The following is a 22,573-nucleotide window of genomic DNA, read 5'->3' on the forward strand; positions in this document are numbered from 1 at the left end:
AATACAGAAATTGAAACATGTGCAAACATACATAGAAATGCAGTATACAAGGCAAAAGCTTGTACAGTCTTAATCTGCTTGAAGGTAAATATGTGTTTTGATCACCTCTATTCTTCAACAGAGCCTTAAAGGCAAGCTTTCCTATGAGTTCTGTAACTAGTCTTCAGTGTTACAAGTGGCTCTACCTTCCACACAAGTAAGATATGCATCAACTATGTTGTTTACAAACTGATCAGTAAATCTGTGGGGAGGTGTGTGCTTGGGTGAGTGAGCAGAACATTAGAAATCTGTAAGTCCGGGAGCTTGTGAGAGAGATGAAAAACTGGTCAGCTCTTTATATACGCTTGGCCACAATGGTACGTGGACTGGTTCTTATATAGAGTACTCAAAGGGCTCCATCAGACTCACTGCCACTGATTTTCAGTCCAGCTCTTGTGTACTTTGTCATATCTCAGCCCTTTCTCTCAGTTTTCCTTCCTTAGCAATGGCTTCTTGATAGCCACTCTTCCACTAAGACCATTTCTGATGAGGCCTTGTCTAAGAGGGTAGATGGGTCAAACAAAAGGTTCAGATGCATCGCTCAGGTTCTGTGTCCGCTCTTTGCTGTTTTGTTTTGTTTTTCCTATTTCTTAAGGACATGACTTTCAGGTACTGTTCATCTGTCGTAGCAATCTCTTCTTCTCTCCTCCACTGGTTCGGTAGTCTCAAAGGTTTTAAAGACACACTCACACCATGCACAGCACCAAAAGCATAACCTCCTTGGTTGAGGTAATCATATGAACACTAGGAAAGACAGTTTGTTTGTTTGCTGGTCTACATCATAGCTACATTTGTTTTGTTTTTTTAAGGTTTTAGAACAAAATATTTCTCAATCTTAAATTTAGATAGATAGATAGATAGATAGATATAAAAAGGAGGGAAAGATCCATATGGAACAAGATTACGTCTGTAATATCCACAACTCGGCCAGCTATGCCTGAACTCGTAGAGAATCATTTGGGGAAACAACTTGTTTTCCTTCATTCCATTGCATGCTTTTTTTCTCCACTTCTCATCTACACAACTGCCTCTGCAGTACTGTAGTCAGATTTAATTTCAGAATCCCCCTCATAAACAACAAATGATACCTCTGCAAGTGACATTTATTTCATTTGAGGTCAGTAAACACAAACTTTGTCACATATTTAAGTATGTTTTGCATTAATATCTTTCAGGTAACGGGAGGTTCGGGACGTTTGTACACTTGCTTCTTGTCCTGCCACTACTGCCCATGTCCAGCCTTTGCCTACAGTGTGCTACGTAGAAATGACGGCCTGGTGGTAAGTCTCATACAGACCATATGTCGTGTTGCACTAAAGGTTTTTAGTTGGGTAGATGTGGGGAGTGGAGAGAGAATATCGTTTAAATATAAGTGCTACACAGATGTATCTGTGTACTTGCCAATGATAGTTTTAAAGCGAAAAAAAAAAAGCTGATTAAAGTGCATTTTCTTTTTGTAGCTGCATTTAGTGTTTGTTTTATTTTTCAGATAAAGATTACACTGCCTGTGATAAGGGTGCTTTCACAAACCAACGATCAGCTGAGCTCTTTACATCACAGTATTCCTATAAATGATGAGGAAGTAAAAGTTATGTTTATTTGTAGTGCAGTGTTGTGGGTGCGTGCTGTTTATGTTAGTAGTTTTTAATTGTATGTCCGTTTAGATAATTTATTTGCTGCCTTGTTTTCTTCTCTGTTATTTCCTCTTCACCTTCTCATATCCATTTCAGAAACACCACCAAGTCAAGTTAGCATGGGAATTGCCTAAGAGCACTTGGATGACATGTTTTATTAAGAGTGTTGATACTTGCTGCTATTATATCAATAACAAGAGAAAGCTATACGACATGTTGCTATTGAGGTTTTTCTGCTTTGCACATAATTGGTGTCTTCACTACAAAGGGTTCTAATGCTTTGTATTTGATTGCCTAGGTTGTTGTGTTTTGTTTTCTGAAAAGCACTCATAGGAGTTTGTTGTATTTTCCTGACCTGGTTGCTCCTTGCAGTCTTCAAATGGTAGTCCTCCAGCTGTCAGGGGCTTGAGTAGTAGTAGTAGTATTTATAGCCCCAGAGGTGAAACCCCCAGAGCAGTGGCTAACCACACCAAACCTTTACATATTTTGGAACGTGAGGGGGACATTTCCATTATATAAAGTAGTATATTTACACACACACACAGTTGTGTCTTGTCATTCAAGCATGATCTAAGTGGAAAATCTTTGCCAACTCAAGCAAGACAAAGCCCATGTTGAAATGTGTGTGACATGTGTGTGACAGATGTGGTCAGGACTTGTTTTTGTCTGGTCACTGATGGGCGTCTACCTCCCATCGCTCCAGCTAGCTGTTTTGGCTCCAAATATCTGCAAGTAAACGATCTTCGCTCGTCCTCTGACCATTAGGCCGTTCCCTGGAGGACGCTGCTAAAATCGGTGTGAGAAACAGAGAGCTGCAACAGACCATAGAGACTCCTCATGAGCACGTCAGCGCCATTGATATCTTTCCTCCTGAAAAATGTAAATGCTCATCAAACTCTTCGTCCACTTAGATGACGGCGGAGACGAGTTTGTGTCGGTCCAAATGTGAAGCGAAATGGTGGACACGTTCATTTTAAAGAACTCTCACAATCCCAAAGTCAAAAATGAGACGCATGCAGGGTGTAGCCCTGCCTCACTAGAGCTATTTCATTCATTCCCGTGCTCTGCAGATTCCAGCATGACCACAAGAAGACAGATGAGGTAGTACTGCTCTGACAAGTACAGTGGGGCAAAAAAGTATTTAGTCAGCCACCGATTGTGCAAGTTCCCCCACTTAAAATGATGACAGAGGTCAGTAATTTGCACCAGAGGTACACTTCAACTGTGAGAGACAAAATGTGAAAAAAAAATCCATGAATTCACATGGTAGGATTTGTAAAGAATTTATACGTAAATTAGGGTGGAAAATAAGTATTTGGTCACCTCAAACAAGGAAAATCTCTGGCTCTCACAGACCTGTAACGTCTTCTGTAAGAAGCTTTTCTGTCCCCCACTCGTTACCTGTATGAATGGCACCTGTTTGAACCCATCATCTGTATAAAAGACACCTGTCCACAGCCTCAAACAGTCAGACTCCAAACTCCGCTATGGCCAAGACCAAAGAGCTTTCGAAGGACACCAGGAAAAGTATTGTAGACCTGCACCAGACTGGGAAGAGTGAATCTACAATAAGCAAGCAGCTTGGTGTGAAAAAATCAACTGTGGGAGCAATCATCAGAAAATGGAAGACATACAAGACCACTGATAATCTCCCTCGATCTGGGGCTCCACGCAAGATCTCATCCCGTGGGGTCAAAATGATCATGAGAACGGTGAGCAAAGATCCCAGAACCACACGGGGGGACCTGGTGAATGACCTGCAGAGAGCTGGGACCAAAGTAACAAAGGTCACCATCAGTAACACACTACAACGGCAGGGAATCAAATCCCGCAGTGCCAGACGTGTTCCGCTGCTGAAGCCAGTGCATGTCCAGGCCCGTCTGAAGTTTGCCAGAGAGCACATGGATGATACAGCAGAGGATTGGGAGAATGTCATGTGGTCAGATGAAACCAAAGTAGAACTTTTTGGTATAAACTCAACTCGTCGTGTTTGGAGGAAGAAGAATACTGAGTTGCATCCCAAGAACACCATACCTACTGTGAAGCATGGGGGTGGAAACATCATGCTATGGGGCTGTTTTTCTGCCAAGGGGACAGGACGACTGATCCGTGTTAAGGACAGAATGAATGGGGCCATGTATCGTGAGATTTTGAGCCAAAACCTCCTTCCATCAGTGAGAACTTTGAAGATGAAACGAGGCTGGGTCTTCCAACATGACAATGATCCAAAACACACCGCCCGGGCAACAAAGGAGTGGCTCCGTAAGAAGCATTTGAAAGTCCTGGAGTGGCCTAGCCAGTCTCCAGACCTCAACCCCATAGAAAATCTGTGGCGGGAGTTGAAAGTCCGTGTTGCTCGGCGACAGCCCCAAAACATCACTGCTCTCGAGAAGATCTGCATGGAGGAATGGGCCAAAATACCAGCTACTGTGTGTGCAAACCTGGTAAAGACCTATAGTAAACGTTTGACCTCTGTTATTGCCAACAAAGGTTATGTTACAAAGTATTGAGTTGTATTTTTGTTATTGACCAAATACTTATTTTCCACCCTGATTTACGAATAAATTCTTTACAAATCCTACCATGTGGATTCATGGATTTCTTTTTCACATTCTGTCTCTCACAGTTGAAGTGTACCTCTGGTGCAAATTACTGACCTCTGTCATCATTTTAAGTGGGGGAACTTGCACAATCGGTGGCTGACTAAATACTTTTTTGCCCCACTGTATAGGTCAGTGGACATATAAAGGAGCTCACCTGCCATAGCCACGTGCTAGTAAACAGTTCACAGGAGAGGCTACCAAATAAACTTCTCTGCTTTTGCAGATTTAGAATTTAAGGTCATTTTTAACCTCCTTTTTTAAGGAACTGGATGGGAAAAAAATCCACAGACAGACTAATGTGCAGGTGAAGCTGATCTGCAGTGCACGCAGTAGTAGAGCAGGGCGATATGACTAAAAGTATTTATCACGATATACATTTGAAAATTTGCAATAACGATATAACTGACGATATAATTGACACTAGACAAAATACTTTACAACTCCACAACTTTATTAGTGCAAAAAAACCCCAACCATCAATGTATTTTCACTTAAACAAGCAGCTGTTTTTTATGTGCATTAAAGTTATATAAAAATGTAACAGTGGAAATGCAAATTCCTTGCTGACAGTTTAACCAAAAGGCATTTCCAGTGGAAATTGGCCGACATATCCTCAGCATAACCATGTATAATATCCACAAAACTTAAAAAGAAGTTATTCGTACACAATACAGTAATATTATGTTGAAGCACAGTAAGTATCACTCCGCGAGGCTCCTGCCTACGATAGTCGTAATGCTCCGACAGTCCATCAAGCGGTGCGGGTTTGTAGCTTAGCAAAGTCGTACTGAAACATTTGACAGATTTTCAAGCGCCGTGTACCACATAACATCGTTTCGAGGTCAGTAAACGCAACCAGAATTCATACATAAGGCACACGGGATCATAAGGGGCACTGTCGATTTTCAGAAAAATCAAAGGATTGATTTTAAGCGTGCTGTATTTTCTAAAAAACACCGTAATAACGATGGCCCGCTAGCATGCGCTACCAAAAATACTGCTTTGTTGTGTGTCTGACGGACGAAAGCCAAACCAGCAACCTGAAGTTGCAGCATTTTTACAAACCAATTCTGATTCATCCGTTTCATTCAACGTTCCGCCTTCGCCCTTCTCATTCTCCGTCGCCGCCATGCTTTTTCCGCCATGTGTGTATGAAAACAAAGGCATTGCGCATGCACGTTTTACCCATATTCTATCGCGATATTTCATTTTCTTATTGTTGTCCAACATTATACCATGAAAGCTATGATATGGCCCCAGTGTTGGGGAGTAACGGAATACATGTACCGCCGTTACGTATTTAAAATACAAAATATGAGTAACTGTATTCCGTTACAGTTACCGTTTAAAAAGGTGGTATTCAGAATACAGTTACTTTGTTGAAATAAATGGATTACACTGCGGTACTTTCCTGTTTCATGTTGTCGCGGGTCAGGACTGTTTGGGTTTTGTTTGACAGCTACGTTCTGTTGTTCCAGGCGGCAGCGTTACGGTTGCCATGGTTACAGGGCGACGCTCTCTCTCTCTCTCTGCGACTGTGTGTTTCCTGGGTGAGAGAGCGCCTTTTCGTTGTTGTTGTTGTTGTTGTGCTAAGCTAACAGGCAGAATGCTACAAGCATAGCTCTAAAGAATGTAGCATCATGGGGAGTGTAGTCCGTGTTGCAGGGAGAATGGACTGCCACACACGTTATGTGTCTGTGAGCGCGGGGAGGGAGAAAAAGGGGAGTGGAAAGGTACGAGTTGTCATCGAGCAAAAACGGGAGCTGGAAACATGTAAATATAATAATAACCACTTCAGCCAAGAAGAGTGTCTGACGAGCCCAGTTGTAAGTAAGCTATTAAGACTCGACTGTACACCGTGTTCATGTTTTCCTCCGAAAACAATAAGTTCCGTTGGAGCAGTCTTTCAACGCCTCTCTCTGTCTCTCGCAAGAAAAGTTGACCCACACAACAAAGTAAAGCTATTTTTCGGCTACGAGCCGACAGGGACCCCGCCGTATTAGTCAGAGGTCCCTTTACTACAGTTCGGAGTCGCGGACCTTCAGTAATAGTAATAAATCACACAGCAATAGTACATTCACGTTGTTGTAAAAAGCATGATAATATATTAAGTAATCCAAAGTATTCAGAATACGTTACTGTCATTGAGTAACGTAACGGAATACGTTACAGAATACATTTTGGGGCATGTATTCTGTAATGGGATACATTTTAAAAGTAACCTTCCCAACACTGTATGGCCCAGCCCTACGCAGTAGGCTGAAGAGGAAAACAAATCAATGAGTAACTTATACTGATAATAAGAGGGGCTAATGAACACGTTCACAGATCCTGAGAGCTGCAGAGCTTCTTATTATTCAGCAAACATTACGCTACTGGAATTACTGCTTATTTTGTACACAAACGTCCACACACAAATAAAATCCTCTTTATCATAACTGCTCTCCATGTGTCTCCATTTATGAACATTTTTAATTAGATATAGATATTCTAAGTTACTGACTAATACGCTCAGTGTATTATACAATAGTTCATTGGAATATTTAATGTATACTTTATTGATCCCCGTGGGGAAATTCCTCTCTGCATTTAACCCATTCACTTAGTGAAGCAGTGGGCAGCCACTGGGCGCCCGGGGAGCAGTGTGTAGGGACGGTACCTTGCTCAGGGGTACCTCAGGGGAATCGAACCCCCGACCTTCCAATCATGGGGTCACCACTCTACTGAGCTATCCCTGCCCAACAGGTTAGAGCCAAACTAAACTGCTCCTTTCTAGTCTGGTGTATACATGAGATGTTTGAATTTAAATTACTGGCATGTCATTACAGCTTCATATCCGTCTCATTAATCACACCAGCTCTGCTGTTAATCTAATGAATCTGTGTCTGCGATCTTTTCTTTCAGTGCAAACATATCCTGGCTGTGTACCTGAGTCAGGCTATGGCTGCGACTCAGCAGGAAAGCGTATCTGATCAGCAGATGTCCCTGCTGCTCAGTGGGACGATGGACCCGTGACTGCAGGTAGATCGACACACCTGGCCCTGCAGAGGCATGCACCGGAGCACCGAGCATCCTGGATAGAAGCCAGTGTAGTGACATTCATGACACAGCAGGGAACGCTGTTATGTCTCTCTGAAAGACCACAGATGTTGTTCTATTCATCTTTTCTTTTGGAAGAGTTCTTAATCTGTTTTCAAGGAAATAACATCTGTTTGCTGAATATGGACTGCTCTATATTTGGTCTCCTTTTATCTGAAACTGTCAGTTCATGAGGCAGCATCTTCATACTGAAAGCACTTAAGAAGCTTTCCAGTGTGGGAAATTTAGACTGTCACATGGTTTGCAATTTTAACCTTGGGGGGGAAAAAGCTGGCGTTTAACAATATAAACATTGCCTTTATTAACAAAATAGTTCACCATACATACAGCTTTTATCATGTTAAATAGCAATATCAGTTAGCAGTTTTGTTGGAGAAACCAAAGAATGGCCTCTGGAAAACTTGAACATCAGCTTGACCACAGAGGAAGTTTTTCCTGATTAGTAGCAACTCTGACAGACAGGTACTTCGAAATGAAAGGCAGGAATGTTGAATTCAGTCAACTTATTTCGACTTACTGTTGAACTTGAAAAAGAAGGCAATAGTTTGACATCGATAGCTGGCTGAGAAAAGCTGAACACCTACAGTACTTTTTTCTTTTTTTTTCTTTTTTTACACACATCAGTCAACATAGACAGTAATACAACGTTACAGTGCATTTACAGTGTAGATGTCTCCATTGGAATGTACTAAACACTGCACACTCCTGTATTTTAGCCCTTGAATTTAGTCAGAGGTGGATCACTACACACAAAAGCAAATGAAGTGGGAGAGATAATGAAGCACTGGAGGCAGACGCTACGCTTGTTTTAACATCAACAAAACGTGGTTCGACACCACCAGTGAAGCACAGCTAACAGGAAATGATCAGAAATGTCAGTGCATTTGTGTAGTGATGGGTCTCTGTTGACCAAAACACCTGCTCATTTTCACTCAAGGTGTGAGAATTCAAATAAAACCGCTGTGCTCTGGTTAATCTTACATGCTCTTGTATATGCTGAGCTTTGAAAGTTACAGCAACACTTCTGTGAGGTTTGCTGCACTATGAGCACCACTGAGAGTGTGTAACAAATTATTTCTCTAGTGTTACCCTATCCTTTATTCTTTTTTTCTTTTTCTTTTTTTTACTTCAGTTAGACTCAGTTAAAATGGCCATGTTTACTTAAATTAAAAAGCTAATGTCGGTGCAGTCTTGACGACTGGCTTCACTAAGAGGGCCTCGGGATTCCAGCTGAGACTGTCTATGTGGGGGAGGGCATTGTCAGCTGTACTCCTGAGGCAAGTCACATTCATTTATTCCCAAATAAATCAAAGCAGTGATGCTTTATGCCTTTAATTGCTTGGATACAGAATAATAAATCAAATTGCAATGATCTGAAGAATCAAGTTTGACTTGGCTTTCAGGTCTGCTACAGTATCTACAGTATGTCATCATGTGGCTCAATAGAAAGCAGCTTTGCACAGATGCAATGTTTCCATGAAGGGTGCAATCAGTTATTCCTCTTCCTGAGCATTTGAAAATGTAAATCATGCAGAGCACAACCACACGTGTTGTGTTGAACTGCATCATATTAATGGGTCTGCCTTCGCTCAAATCAAATTGTGCTATTTTTCTGCAGCTGCAAGACAAGGTTGGTGAATCCTTTGGAATTACAAGGATTTCTATATCGATTCTCCATGAAACATGGTCTGATCTTTATCTAGGTCACAAATATAGATGCACAGAATCTGAATAAAGTGGTTACAAAGAAATGACTGTACTTTCATCGCTCACAGTGCCAGGGCGGAAAACCTAACTGCACTTCTGTGCTCACAACTACTCTAAAAGTTACTTGAAGACAAAGGTTCTCCAGTTAAGGAGATGAGAGGGTGTGGGTTATAGGACTTTGAAAATCCCCCCCCCCAAAAAAAAGAGATTCAATCAAAAAAGTCTCAGAGATACGCACAGGAAATTCCAAAGTGTTGCTCGTCTCTTCCCTGCAGGAAAAAAAAAAGAAGAAACTGGGAGTAACACCAAATTAAAGTTGGATAATGGATATCAAACACTAGACAACTTGGGTATCCAGTAACACTTATGGGCCAAGAGTCTATGGACATTATTAACATCTGTGTTTATCTGGAATTTTCACATTGGCTACAGAAACTAAACCCTGCAAGTAATCAATGCAGAAATCCTGGTAATTCCAAGTGGTCCTCTAACTACGACTTCTAGGAGCCAGAAAGTGCTTACTCAGTATAATAGCCACTGGAGTAGAGCTAATTTTTGCCCCTCTCCCCAAAAAGACCCTGTGGCTATGAATCGTGATTCATGTGGAAAAAAAAATGTTGTTTTAATTTTTCCATTTCTCCCTGTTTTGTTGTTTTTGTTTTTTAAATCAGTTACCATAACTTCCACAAAGCAGAAAAGTGCATTTTTCTTCCATCTCTGCACTGCCGAGCTCTTCTGCTTGCGCACGCGCACACACACACACACACACACACACTCACAAGAACACCTGCAAACACTGGCACTTAGTTGAGTTGAGCAGTTGAGCAGCAGACAACATTGAGAACATTTCTGCTTCATACAGATGTTACATTTGTTATCTGACTCTAATTTTGAATTGATATGAAAGTTACTTTTTTTTAGCTCCTCCTATAATTAAATAAAAACTATAAAAACAATCTGTCTGCATACTAAGGTGTGATAAGTAAGAGTGTGAGCTCAACTTTTAAAGGTTCACAAGCCAAAAGTAACCACGGACATACTGTACCTTTTAGGTCCACAAGTACAGATGTAGCCACACAAGTTTGTTTGTTTTTTGAACTTTACATTCTCAAAGATATATATTTTTGTAATAAATAAGTTAATAAACAGTGGCACTGAATGTTGACAATATAAAATATAATGGCAGTAAAGAGGAGTGTTTGCAGTTGTAACATTATGTTGGATTCAAAATGATAATCCAACATAAAGATGATAAGCAGTAATTTTTCTTAGTTTGGATCCCATTCACAGTCCAACAAATCCAGTTAGCTTTATATATGGACATGTTAATAATGTCCATATATATTTATATATATATATATAAATAAATTTTTATTTATATATATATATATATATATATATATATATATATTTATATATATATATATATGAATAAAAATAAAAAATCCCACTGTAGCGGACAAACACAGTGCCTTTTATATGGATGCAAACACGCGTTCCAATTTCTTATTTGGTGCGCATCTTCTATTTTGACAGCGAATGCGCACCTGTGGACCACTTATGTGCACCCCTGTGTGTGTGTGTGTGTGTGTGTGTGTGTGTGTGTGTGTGTGTGTGTGTGTGTGTGTGTATCCTTCACAATAGAAAAGATTTGTAAGACTTGCTATGAAACATATCATTGCTTGGCCCCTGATACTTTGCACTGTTCATAATTAAATGTCCACATTCAAGGCGCGTTTGACATCTTTACATATCATACCATTGTTCTGTAAACATTAGAAAACTGGGAAAGTCAAGACTAAAACAACAATTGACACAGATAATACTCCTGTACGGTTCCCTATAGCAGAGGGTCGATGGTCATGTTGATTTGGTCTTTGTTGCGTTTGCTGCCATTGGAGCTGAGGGACTTCTCCTTTTTGCATGTAAAGGGGCTCAGGATCTTGCGGAATGTGACCCTGAAGTCCCTGATTCGGTAAGCATAGATGATGGGGTTTACTGCAGAGTTGGCGTGGGACAGAATGATGGCCACGTACATGACGACCTCCAGCTGTAGCTTCTGGTAAAACAGCGTGACACAGTTGAGGATGTGGACAGGCAGCCAGCAAATGGCAAACAGTCCCACGATGATGGAGAGGGATTTGGCAGCTCGGATTTCCTTCTGCAGCAACCCGTGATTTTGGCTGTCGCCGTTGCCCACGCATTTCAGCTCGATCTGCCTCAGTTGCTTCCTGGCCACGTTGAATATCTTCAGGTAGATGCCCAGCATGATGAGCAGTGGCAGCAGCACGCAGACAAAGAAATTAAAGTACACCATGTAATGCATGTCTACCACGCTCTCAAACAAGCACGTGAGCTTGCAGCTCCGTGGCAAGTCCCCCGTGGCACTCGGCGCTGCTGTGATGCTAGCATTCATAGTGCTGCTTGTGTCAGAGCTGTTGTTACCACATTTCTTAGACTTCAAGTTCCATCCAAAGAATGGGATGAGGCCAATAATAAAGGAGAGAATCCATAAAATAGCAATGATCTCTCTGGCAGTTTTACCCGTCATCAGCTCCTTGTACCTGGACAAAACACAGCAGAGATTACTGACTGAGGTTTTGCACAAATATCACACTTAAAGGGACATTATTATTCTTTTACTGCAGCTGTGTGTGATTCACAGTTAAAAACAATCTGTATTTATCTTATTACAACCCCACAGTTCATCCACAGCTGGATCCCTTCACTTGCCAGCTGAGGATTGGTAGATGCTCACCACCAGAGCTGGTTATTTAAGGCGACTGTATTCGCAATATACAGTCTTACTGACATAGAAGTCAAGTGCTTAGAGCAGGGCTGCCCAATCCCAGTCCTCGAGAGCTACTATCCTGCAGCTTTTAGATGCATCCCTACTCCAACACAGCTGAATCAAATGGTTTGATTACCTCTTCAGCATGCCATCATGTTTGGCAAAGTCCTGATAACAAGCCATTCATTTGATTCGGGTGTGTGGGAACAAGGATGCATCTAAAAGCTGCAGGACGGTAGCTCTCGAGGACCGGGATTGGGCACCCCTGGTTTAGAGCAATCTGAAGTAAGAGCTTTTCGGTCACAGGGATTACCTGCACAAACACACACCTCATATATAGTGTTCTTAACAATATTAACAACCTAGCTGTTTATTGTTGGTGTTGTTTATTTAAGAAGACTTAAAATTATGCATCCCCCAAGAAGAATTGGGACACAACAAAGGGGAAAAACTGGTAGAGAATAGTAAACTTTTGTCTTACTTGCAGTGGAAATCCGTAATGTACAACCACACCAACAAAATAAAAGGTTTAAATATGCATATAAGCAAAAATGTAAAAGAAAACCAACTTAAGCTTTACTGGTTTTCAGCGTTGGTTTTGTATAAAGCTCCAAAATGTATTTATTTATATATATACACGTGTGTGTGTGTGTGTGCGCGCACAGATGTTTGGTTTAGTGATGATTAGTGGTTGTTAAAACCAATTCAAAATCAATTCCCTACAAGAACTCATCAATGCAGTAGAATGGTCTCCAACTTGGTATTTATTCTGTAGTAGTAGATTATTATTACAACAGATGCATTACAATTTAATTTGAGACCACTTGCATTACTTTATATACAGCAGTGAAAGTGAATCAAAGATACATAAATGCATCTTTGTTTGTTTTTTATTGATTTTGTACATCCTGATGAGGACCTTTCTAATCCCAGTACATCCTGTCATCTTGTTTGAATTTGCAGTGATGGTGTGTGACTAGTGGAAACCACAGCTCAGATTCTACTCTAAAATGACACCACTGTAAACAAGACAAAAAAAGATAAACAGTCAGAGCCTTTCCATATCCTCTCGGTGTTGTACAGAAGCGCAGCGTAACTGCGGCGGTGCACGTTGATCAGGAGCACATTGTCGGCTTCAGAGTGAAAGCATTGAGTCTGCTGCTATCTCTGAGTGTTTCTCACACACAGCTGTGCTTAAATTAATTCCACGAGTACAAAACCGAAACTAAACTTAAGCCTGTTCACGTGTTTGCGCTCGGATGCTGTTTCACAGGCTGCACCAGCAGACCACTAAAGTGACAGACGTTTGAAATGGTGCCGATTTTATTATTATTTAAATCAGTCTTGAGCTGACAACAAGATAATGTGTGTTTCTCATACAACCGTCTTCGTGGCTTGTGGATATGAAATGAATAACTGCATGTGTGTGAGGCCGTGCATCACAAATGCGCGGTTGAGTCACTCCCGTCGTCCCGTTTTTGTCCCCATCATGTGAGATGCGCTTGAAGCACAATTTGCTGTTTCCTCAAAGTGATTCAAGCGAGTGTGTGGTAATGACTCACACACATACTGACAACCCCCCTTCCACTCACACACACACAAAAACACAGGTGGGGGTGTCACAGAAAATCCATGTGACCTCGCCTGCTGCGCAGTACATGACCACAATATATCATAACTTAAAATGTGACTTTTTTTCTGCAACGCGCTGTATGATAATGAGAACTTAAAGGTCATTCTTAAGCCATTAGCTAATAATGAGCTAATCATTAGTCAATGACTAATAAGCCCTTTTTAAAAATAAACATTAACTTTATATTAGTAAGCCATTACTGATATATATTATTGATAAATCAAATTGTGCATGTGAGAAATGATCTGTTAACCATGCTGTTGCCGCACATGGACTGTCTGTGGACAGTGTGGGGAAAATTGGTCCGGGAAGCTGCTTAAAGTTGTCCTTTCTCACATGTGAGGCACAACAGGAAGTAGTCTGCTTCAGGAGTGCTCTCACTGATGTAATTGAGGGTTCTGTCTGAGTAGTGTGCACACAAGATGCCTGACAAATGGCAACTACACCCTAGCTGCAATTTCACTTACGCTTCATTCAGCTTATACACTCCAAATAAACTACTGAACATGGTTCAGGTGTTAATCCCCTGCAAAGTTCCCAGTTTTCTTCATTCTCCATTTTTTTTCTGTCCCATTTCCTGAACACAGTGATGTTTGCGGCCTCCTGAGCTGACCGCCACCTTTTCTGCTCTGCTTTTCACTGTCCTCGCATCCCATTAGGCTCTCACATCCTGGATGCCTGAACCAACCAGACACACTGTAAGCAGCCAAGGGTGAAAGAAAGGTCCGTGCAGATGCTAACACGCACTAACAAAGGGCCACAAATAGCCAGTGAGGGAGACAAATTGAGGAAATGATCGTGTTGTTTCAGGGGGGACACGTTCACCTAGTGTCTGGCCCCATCACTCACATTGTTCTCACAGGTCATCTGAAGCAGATATGAGCTTTCACATTTGCCAGTTCAGGAGGTCATCATCAACAGACAGTTACAGAGTCAAAGTCTTAGTACTTAACTGCAGCTCAACAATAGTCCAGTGCTTTAAAAAGAGATCTTTTCAAGGCCAAAATGGGCAGGAGAGAAGCAAAATCCACAGCGGAGGGATATTTTAGATCGAAACGATGCATCCCTGTCTGTATGGTGAGAGGATCTTTTGTCTTCGCTTTACTGTGGGGGTGTGGTTTAGGTCTGCTAGTCCCTTCAGAGGGTTAGGGTCACTGCAAATCAATATGAAGTTATTCTGAGTAATCACCTTTACCCTGTGATGCAACATTTCTACCCTGATGGGAGTGGTCTGTTGTATCCATAGGGCATGGGGGGGGGTGGTCACTGCATGGTCTGATGTGACTCATACACTGGGGTCTTCACAGTCATTACATTTTATGGGAATTAAATGCCTGTAGGACATTTAGGACTACACATGAGACAGCACTCTCCTTCACCACCACCATCCGAGCACCAAAGGAGGGCTTATCTTTTGGAGAAACTGCATTCATCCCTCCAGTAAACGTCCAGAGAACTGTTTCCAGAGAGCACTGAAGCTGATATTCTGGTACGTCGTGGCAAAAACGGTCACTAGCATGCTTTATGTGTTTTTTGTTTCTCACCACTCTTTGCATGGCCTACTGGCTATGTAAAGCAAGCCTTTACAAATTGTGGACTTAATTATGTGTCTTCCATGATCACCCTGGTCTCTTTATGGGATTCAGAGTACTGTGCAAAAATCCTGAACCACCCCTCAATTATTTAAATATTTGGTTCCAAGCAAACTTTTTTCAAGTGGTTTTGAGCAACAGAGAAGTTTTCCTTTGGACATTGGCAGCTTTTTCACTCATTTTCAGTTGAGTCCTGAGGAATGTTTATTTAGTTGTTTTTGTTTGTTAAGATGCTCAACATTGACCTTTAAGAAGAATAAAAAAGGTATTTACTCCTTACTAAAGGCACTTAGTAAGGAGGCAATTATAAATTGTGCCTTCAGGCACTTTGTCACTAACAACAATGTAGCTTGCCATCACCAGTGTGTGAATGGGTGGATGACTGGATATGTAAAGCGCTTTTGGGTCCTTAGGGACTGGTAAAGCGCTATATAAATACAGGCCATTTACAATTTAACCTGTCGCAAAAATCATTTGTTCCAATTTCTTTTTCAAGTATTTGGCTTGCATAAAATAGTATTTTTGCACCAACAAGGTGATTCCCAAAGAGTTATCAGCTAAAAAGTGAAGCTCTCTCCGTTGTGGGCAGTGGAAAAACACACAGACGAGCACCATCAGTTATGGATTGGGCTCCCCAGAGCCCGGACCTCAATGTTATTGAAGCAGTGTGAAGTCATCTTGACAGGGTGGAGCTAAGAGAGTTCAGGCTGTGTTAAAGGATAAAGCTGATCATATCAAATATTGACTTTCAGGCTTGTTGGAATTGTACAAACTCTGTTTTTGACATTTATTCTGTATTTTCGTGTAGGTTTGCACGTTTTGGTAAATCCCTGTAACCATTTCCCCTCCAAAATGTAAAGAAATAAAGGGTGATTCAAGACTTCCGAACCACTGTAAAAATAACAGCGGTGCCATCCGACCACAGGCTGTAAAGATAGACATGATGAGGAAGTATGCTCAGCTTGCAATACATGCGGCTTCCCTTAGGGAGTTTGCTAGTAAAATTAAAGTCATGTTAATGTAACAGCACACTTTCTTAATCACTAGTTCAGTCTACCTAACAGTGGGTGTTTGGAGGAAAAAGAAGTCCTGTGTTGTAATACTTCGTAGTCATCTACAACTACTGGTTGGCTAATGGTCAGCTGATATTCCCACAAGCCTCAGAACTCTCTCCTGCACATGTAGCTGGGCAGACAATGGTGTGGCCTTTTCTTCACCACTGCTAAAAAGTTTGGTGCTAGAAAGTTAATTGACAGTTGCCCTATTTATTTCGTAGCATACTGTGAACAGATTTGTTTTTCTTTCTGAACCTACAGCAGCCTCACTAACGCTCGGGCTCCAGTCTGAACAATCAGTTATTCATCAATGGTGCGGCAGCGCTGTCTGCATCCTGGACTCCCTGCAGAGTGATGAGCGGGTGCCCTGAGGTCCATGAATAATACAGCATTCTGGCCAAAGAGGGAGGAGAGGAAGCTTCAGAGCGCACGATGACCTGTACTCCTACTCTCACTTCCACCGCCACTCTCCCATGTTCCTCTCCATCCGCTGCTCCCTCCGAGTGTTAATCGCAAAGTACAGCAGGCAGGACAGGGTCCATTTCCCAGAGGGTCCATCTCCTGGACATCACTTCCCACTCTCTCTTTCTCTGTGTGGAAGCAGCGACTGGCTGAACGGATTAGCTTTGGCATGACGACAGCATGGTGGCATCTATCTGTGTTGTGCTCCCCCCCGCCCACACACACACACACACACACACACACACACACACTCACACTCCCCGGCCCATTTTCCATACATCTCTCCTCTCATCCCTGTCAATGTGCTTCCGCCCTGGGGCCACTGGCCTATACCAGACTACACAAACCTACACATACACACACACAGTCTAAACTAACAATACCCAGCTAAATGTATGGCTGTGTCTGTAGCCCAGCTTCAAAAACAATCTAAGAGGTGGGTTGTTCACAGCAGAAAACAGGAGATTTTTAAACTTCAGTCAGATTGCCACCATACATGCAAACAGGGCTGTGCGGCATTTGCATGACGAATGGTGTGTACAGAGCATCTCCATTACATAATTAGCAGATAAGGTAAACAGATTTGAATCTGTAAAGAGTTTTCACTCCAATAAAGACATAATCGCTGAGTCGTTATCCCGCAGATGTAACCTCTCTGTAAAGCTTCATTGGGAAGATTGACTCAGCACCGTATTTCCTGCACTTTGCTGACTCACAACTAAAGCGATACTTCCCTCCATGTCTATTTTTTGAAACATGACCTTTTATGTTGGGGTGCCTTTATTTCACACCCATGAAACGGTAAAGTGCAGATACTATTTGGTGAGTCACCAAAAGAAGATTGAAACATTGCTAAAAGAGCAGGGGAACATTTTGGTAATTAACGGTATTCCCTTAGAGAATAAGCTGACAACACTCATATCTGTGAGTTAAGTGTACAGCTTGAGCCACGTGTTGTATTTCCCTGTTTCACACAGATTAAACAAATGAGATCTAGCAGGTTAATTAGTTTGCTTCAGAGGTGCCGGCGGGCAGGTTTTGTTGCTTCGGGACTGAGCCAGTTCGCTTTCACTTTCTCCCAGCTGCAGTTTCAGCACACAGACACCAGCGTGGTATCCAGCTTATCACCCAACTCTAATATGTGTATTTACCAAATGTTGTTCATGTTGCACTAATCGGTCCTTGTGCGTAAGTGCTGTTGCTCTTGTGGTGAGATAAACATCAGATTTTGATCGTTTGACATGAGCCACAGATGCCACATTAGTCTTAAATCAGACTGAGACACACTCTTCTTCAAACCATAGTCTGAGAATCTTTCTGCAATTCAACCAGTGTTGATGGTTTCTCCAGACTCTACAGTTGATCCATTTCGGGACTCACTGACTCACTTGCATTTGTTGTGCATAACTCATCCTTCATTAAATTCAGAGAGTGCTCCATCCCTCTTTGAATGCCTGCATCTTTAAGCATTTTTTCCATCTACACCCTGTTTTCCCATCATTCTCCATGAGTACAATCCATAAATATGGATCAGCTGTTTGAACTCCAGCCATCAAAAGAGCCTTTCCTGGTTCTTCAGCCCCTAATACAGCCATGCATTTTTCATCATTTGTAACATAACTAAAGCTGGATTTACAACAACACCAACACTTTACCACACCCAGTAAACATACACATGTGCTGGAACCAAGACAAGGAACGCTCCATTAACTTTATGAAACATGATCAGTTTAAAATCAGCAGCCCGAGGCGAGAGGGGGCTTGCATTCACAGACCACAGTGGGGGCTGTCCTGCCGCCGTGGGAGGGGATCATAGTTTGAGCTCAATGATGTGCATAAAGTTTTGTTTTGTTTTTGTTTGTTTGTTTTCATTTGAAACCTACAGGACAGAGGGACAAAATAGCCAGAGGGTCTTTTTCTTATAATGACAAACAGGGAAGCCGGGGGCTTGAGGCGGGCATTGAGTGGGTGTGCAGCTCTGTTATCTCGTGGGGCTTAAAACATCTGCTGCTGGCCTTTCACTTCCAAAAAAAAACATCTGCAAAAACACTTTTATCTGAGTTAGAATTTCGTCCTCAGGGGCTGTCAGACTGACCAAACTCACACACACAAGTGTATGGACAATGTGAGCTTGGCAAACGCACATTGATCTTATTATGAAAAGTACAGTATGTACATTTCAGTTCAAGCTCAATCTATGAAAGTCATGGAGAGCACTGTTCACAGGGAACGTATGGAGCTGCTGGAAGTTCAAAGGCAGTCAAAGTCCTATTTCTCTATGAGGATGTAAAACATGATAAATGTCATTTTCCATCTGTAGGGTGAAAATAGAAGCACAGAAGGGGGGTTTCACAAGGTTAGTGGCAGACAACTTTCATCCCAGACTAGTGTCAAACTGTCCTTTCTTGCCAGCATCTGAGTATAATGGAAATGACAGCACATTTCAGTCACACAGCCTTGCAGCAAAAACAACATCCACTTCTCACAACAGTCACTACACTGCTTGTTGTCTAACTCACTAACAAGGTGAAACGCTAAGAACACCACCACCAGCACAGAGACAATCCCCATCTGATAATAAAGCTTGTTTGTTTGGGGGGTTTTTTGTTGCTTTTTTCCTATTCGAAGAAATGTCAGGCAGCAGCGCTCTTGTCCCTGCTGGCAGCTCATCTCTACGTTTTTCCTCATGTGGACTGCAGGCACTTTCAGGGGCTGCGCTGTGGAGCTTAGCGGCCTTGCCATGAAGTTCAGGAGAAGTGACACACTCTGGCAGGTATTGATCTCACAGCTTCGCCTGATGTGTCACATCATACATTTGCATGACTTATCTTTGCATTTTTCACGAGCTGCGGGGTTTCAGATGGAAACATCAGCTGGGGATCAGCTAAAGGAACAGGACCAAACACTCAGATGATGCAGATTTGAAACCAAGCGCATGCAGAAAGGTGGCATTGACTCGACAACCTTAAGATTATGTAACCCAGGGTGAAAAGGGTCAGTTCAAAGTGTTTGTTAAAGCCATCTGATTATCATTCCAGACTTAGGCTTTAACCAAGCTATTCTTACACGGGGCAATGAGCTCAGCAAGAAACTGAATCACAAGGTCACGGAGCTGATACTGATCTTTGCTTCTCTTTTTCTACATGGCATAGTTGAGGGCACTTACTTTCAGCTCTTTTATGAAGATATGGGAGAATGAAAGCAAGTATGTGAATAAAATATCAAACTTCCAGGGCGCATTAAACACATGTACCATTCCTGTTAGGAAATACTGCCTGAAGAACTTAAAAGTAAATAAAGCCTTAATGAATCATTATTCTGGTCTGATGTTTCAGTGTCTTCACACTGATTTGTTCAGGCAGGGATCCCAGCTGTAAAACTAACTTTCTTTCTTTCTTGATTAATCTGACAGACAAAATGAACACTCACCTGAGAGGGATTTTAACGGCTAGATATCTATCAATTGCAATAGCCAGAAGACTAAAGATGGAACTCTGAGTGAGCACCAGGACAAAACAGGCAAGGAAGAGACATCCATAAAAGTCCAGGGGTATGCCGATGCTGATGGTTATGGCAAAGGGGATGGCGAGGCACCCGACGAGAATATCAGCCACAGCCAGAGATACCAGAAAATAGTTGGTGGCGTTCTTCAGAGTGGTGTTGATCGCAACAGCCCAGCACACCAGTACGTTGCCGAAAACGGAAAGAACAGCGATCACTACTTCAATCACGATGTAAAAGAACGTAATCATCTCAGCAAAGTGTGGGGGGAAAAGGACTGAAAGCTGCAGGCTGTTGGCAGAGGAGACGGTCACCCACAACACCGATTCTAGTCCCAGGGGAGAAAACAAGTCTTTCTGAAGTAATCCAAAAATATTCCACACGTGCGAACTGCAAAATCAGCCATCTGTAGAAAAGAAAGGATTACTTTTTTCTCCACACATCAGGAACTTATCCTCACCGCAAAGTTGACAAACCTATAATAGCTGTTTAATACTGCGTTAAACCTCCTGCCTGTTGCAATCATTTTAAAAAAGTCAACACAATTAACATTTTTACCCACCTTAATGAACCTTTTCATCGTCTCTGGCTCTTATAACACCAACATCGGGCGATCTGCAGAGCGTTTAAGCGGCATCTGTAGATTCGTATCGCAGACAGAGTGTCACCCAACTTCCGTCCCAATGGTAGTTTTCAAGAGGAGTGAGAAACGCAAGAAAAAAGGGGAAGGGAGGAGGTGTGTGTGTGTGTGTGTGTGTGTGGGGGGGGGGGTGTCTGTGTCACTGAAAGCCACGCCTCAAACGCACACGCTTCAAACGCACGCATACTCGCGTGCAGTTACAGTTATGAAAGTGGAATCAAACGGGAGAATCCGTCGTGCGTAATTACGCGCCAATTAAATCGCATTCAGTGATGGGCTGCACGTGCATTACGTTTAACGGAAGAATAGCTTTTGGTTGCCTACGTGCATGGCATGCGCGCGCATCTGTTTCCAATCAGTGCGTTCGGGGACGGCACAGAAATCAAACTCAGAACTAGAGTTGCTCATTTTCTTTACGTCAACCCGTGCGATGAAGTCATAGTTTATATGCAAAGGAGAGAGATTTCTTTCTGTGCAGACAAAGTAAAGTTTTCCCTCTTTCAGAGTCGAGTCTGTTATTGATCCATGCGTAATCCTCTTAAGGTCAGGATTACCTTTTGGATGCACACAGGGACAGCTGTGGGAAAATATTACTTAGAGGAAGGATGTACAGCTGGGTTACAACGATCAGTTACTGCATTCAGACAGTTAAATTTAAATAGCCCCATACTTCATGGGAAACGACTCCCACAGAAATATTTTAACGTAGAAAAGGCGTGTTGTCGAAAGCAGGGAATGCGTCCCGATAGTTCCCACTTACCCTGATGTAAGTGGGCTCTGGCACAAAACTTTAATGTGCGCAGTGGGGAAGCAGTTAAAACCTTTATAGCAACACAGCGGTCACTGGAGCGCATTTAAAACACAGGGTGAAGGCTGGTTCACTAAAACGGAGGCTTTACTGAAAAAAAAAAAAGAACTTGAACTTGACAATGATTTAAAAAAAAATCTTGAAATTCCTTTATTAAGCAATATCATCAGACATGTAAGAATAGAAAACTGCTGCATACTGTATCTGTCCACGTTCTCGCTCTGTAGTATGTATGTCTGCCAAATAAATAACAATTTGACCTGTTAAAACATTAGGGCATCTGCAAACAGAGGCTTGCCTGTATACCAGAGAGAAAGTGTTGAGTCCTCAGCTCTTAGAAGCTCTCTTTTGTACTTCAGCATGCAGAATACAGATACAAACCTGTTGCGCAAACAGCTGCAGTAACCATAGTTCAGAGGATTTTAATGGAAAGCATTAAGAGACCGAAGGAGGACACAGCATGATGGTTCAAGTCAGGCAGTGCTTAATACTGTACACAAAGCAAATAGCGATCAATCTGTATTCATAAAACATTTTTTTTAAGAAAACTATTCAGGAACTCTTTAAGTGTTACTTCATTACAACTATTGTTTGTCCATTCTGTAAGGAAAAACTGAAACTTATCAGTTGAAAATGCTTTATGCGCCACAAAGCTTGGCTCAAAGAAAAGCCCAACTCTTTAAAAACACTCGGAATAAGGCGTGAGCGACGTTTCAGCCAGTTTACCAAAAGCTGGTTTTAGACGGGTTTGCTAGTAACAGTATGTTGACAGAAAGGAGAGGTCACGCTGTGCACCCAGGCAGAAAGGTCACACTTAAATCATGCATAGATGGTCCTCGTACGAGCAGAGCATTGGCTGTGAAAATTTGGCACTTTTTTTAACGGTCAGTTGGCACACAAACAACGCTGATAATTAGCAGGTAGCATAAGTGTAAGAAAGGAAAGGAAAAATCATCTACTTTTTCACTGAGTTAGAGACGAGCTCTCACGTCGCAGGGCTGTTGGATAG

The 22,573-nt window shown here is 42.1% G+C and overlaps 2 protein-coding genes across 3 annotated transcripts in view; one reads left to right on the top strand and one right to left on the bottom strand.

The window, feature by feature from the left end:
* zswim7 (zinc finger, SWIM-type containing 7) overlaps nucleotides 1-9,641 on the top strand; it is a 35,041-nt gene extending 25,400 nt beyond the window's left edge. Inside the window, exons 4-5 of one of the 2 annotated variants that reach the window (XM_085469698.1) lie at nucleotides 1,215-1,319; nucleotides 1,529-2,178. In XM_085469698.1, the coding sequence (XP_085325824.1) occupies nucleotides 1,215-1,319; nucleotides 1,529-1,687 (264 nt within the window). In that variant the 3' untranslated portion in view covers nucleotides 1,688-2,178. Of the gene's footprint in view, nucleotides 1-1,214; nucleotides 1,320-1,528; nucleotides 2,179-7,180 lie in introns of those variants that run through there. The other variant, XM_085469697.1, reaches the window with a different exon arrangement.
* Nucleotides 9,642-10,494: 853 nt separating this feature from the next.
* adora2b (adenosine A2b receptor) lies at nucleotides 10,495-20,800 on the bottom strand. Its single transcript, XM_085469699.1, has 3 exons — nucleotides 20,679-20,800; nucleotides 20,045-20,522; nucleotides 10,495-11,646 (listed from the first exon to the last, which is right to left on the bottom strand). The coding sequence occupies exons 2-3, from the start codon at nucleotides 20,365-20,367 to the stop codon at nucleotides 10,923-10,925; spliced, it is 1,047 nt and encodes a 348-aa protein (XP_085325825.1). The 5' UTR covers nucleotides 20,368-20,522; nucleotides 20,679-20,800; the 3' UTR covers nucleotides 10,495-10,922.
* Between the last annotated feature and the right edge of the window lie 1,773 nt (nucleotides 20,801-22,573).

The sequence above is a fragment of the Copadichromis virginalis genome, linkage group LG10, assembly GCF_057382275.1.
Source record: "Copadichromis virginalis isolate Kocher_CV1m ecotype Utaka linkage group LG10, C_Virginalis_male_GT1.1, whole genome shotgun sequence".
Taxonomy (NCBI): Eukaryota; Metazoa; Chordata; class Actinopteri; order Cichliformes; family Cichlidae; genus Copadichromis; species Copadichromis virginalis.

Excerpts from the sequence above, each read along its gene's own strand:
- adora2b (XM_085469699.1), bottom strand. The coding sequence starts at position 20,367 with ATGATTACGTTCTTTTACATCGTGATTGAAGTAGTGATCGCTGTTCTT. Across the intron at positions 11,647-20,044 it reads GCCGTTAAAATCCCTCTCAG|GTACAAGGAGCTGATGACGG; the intron begins GTGAGTGTTCAT and ends TGTTTTGTCCAG.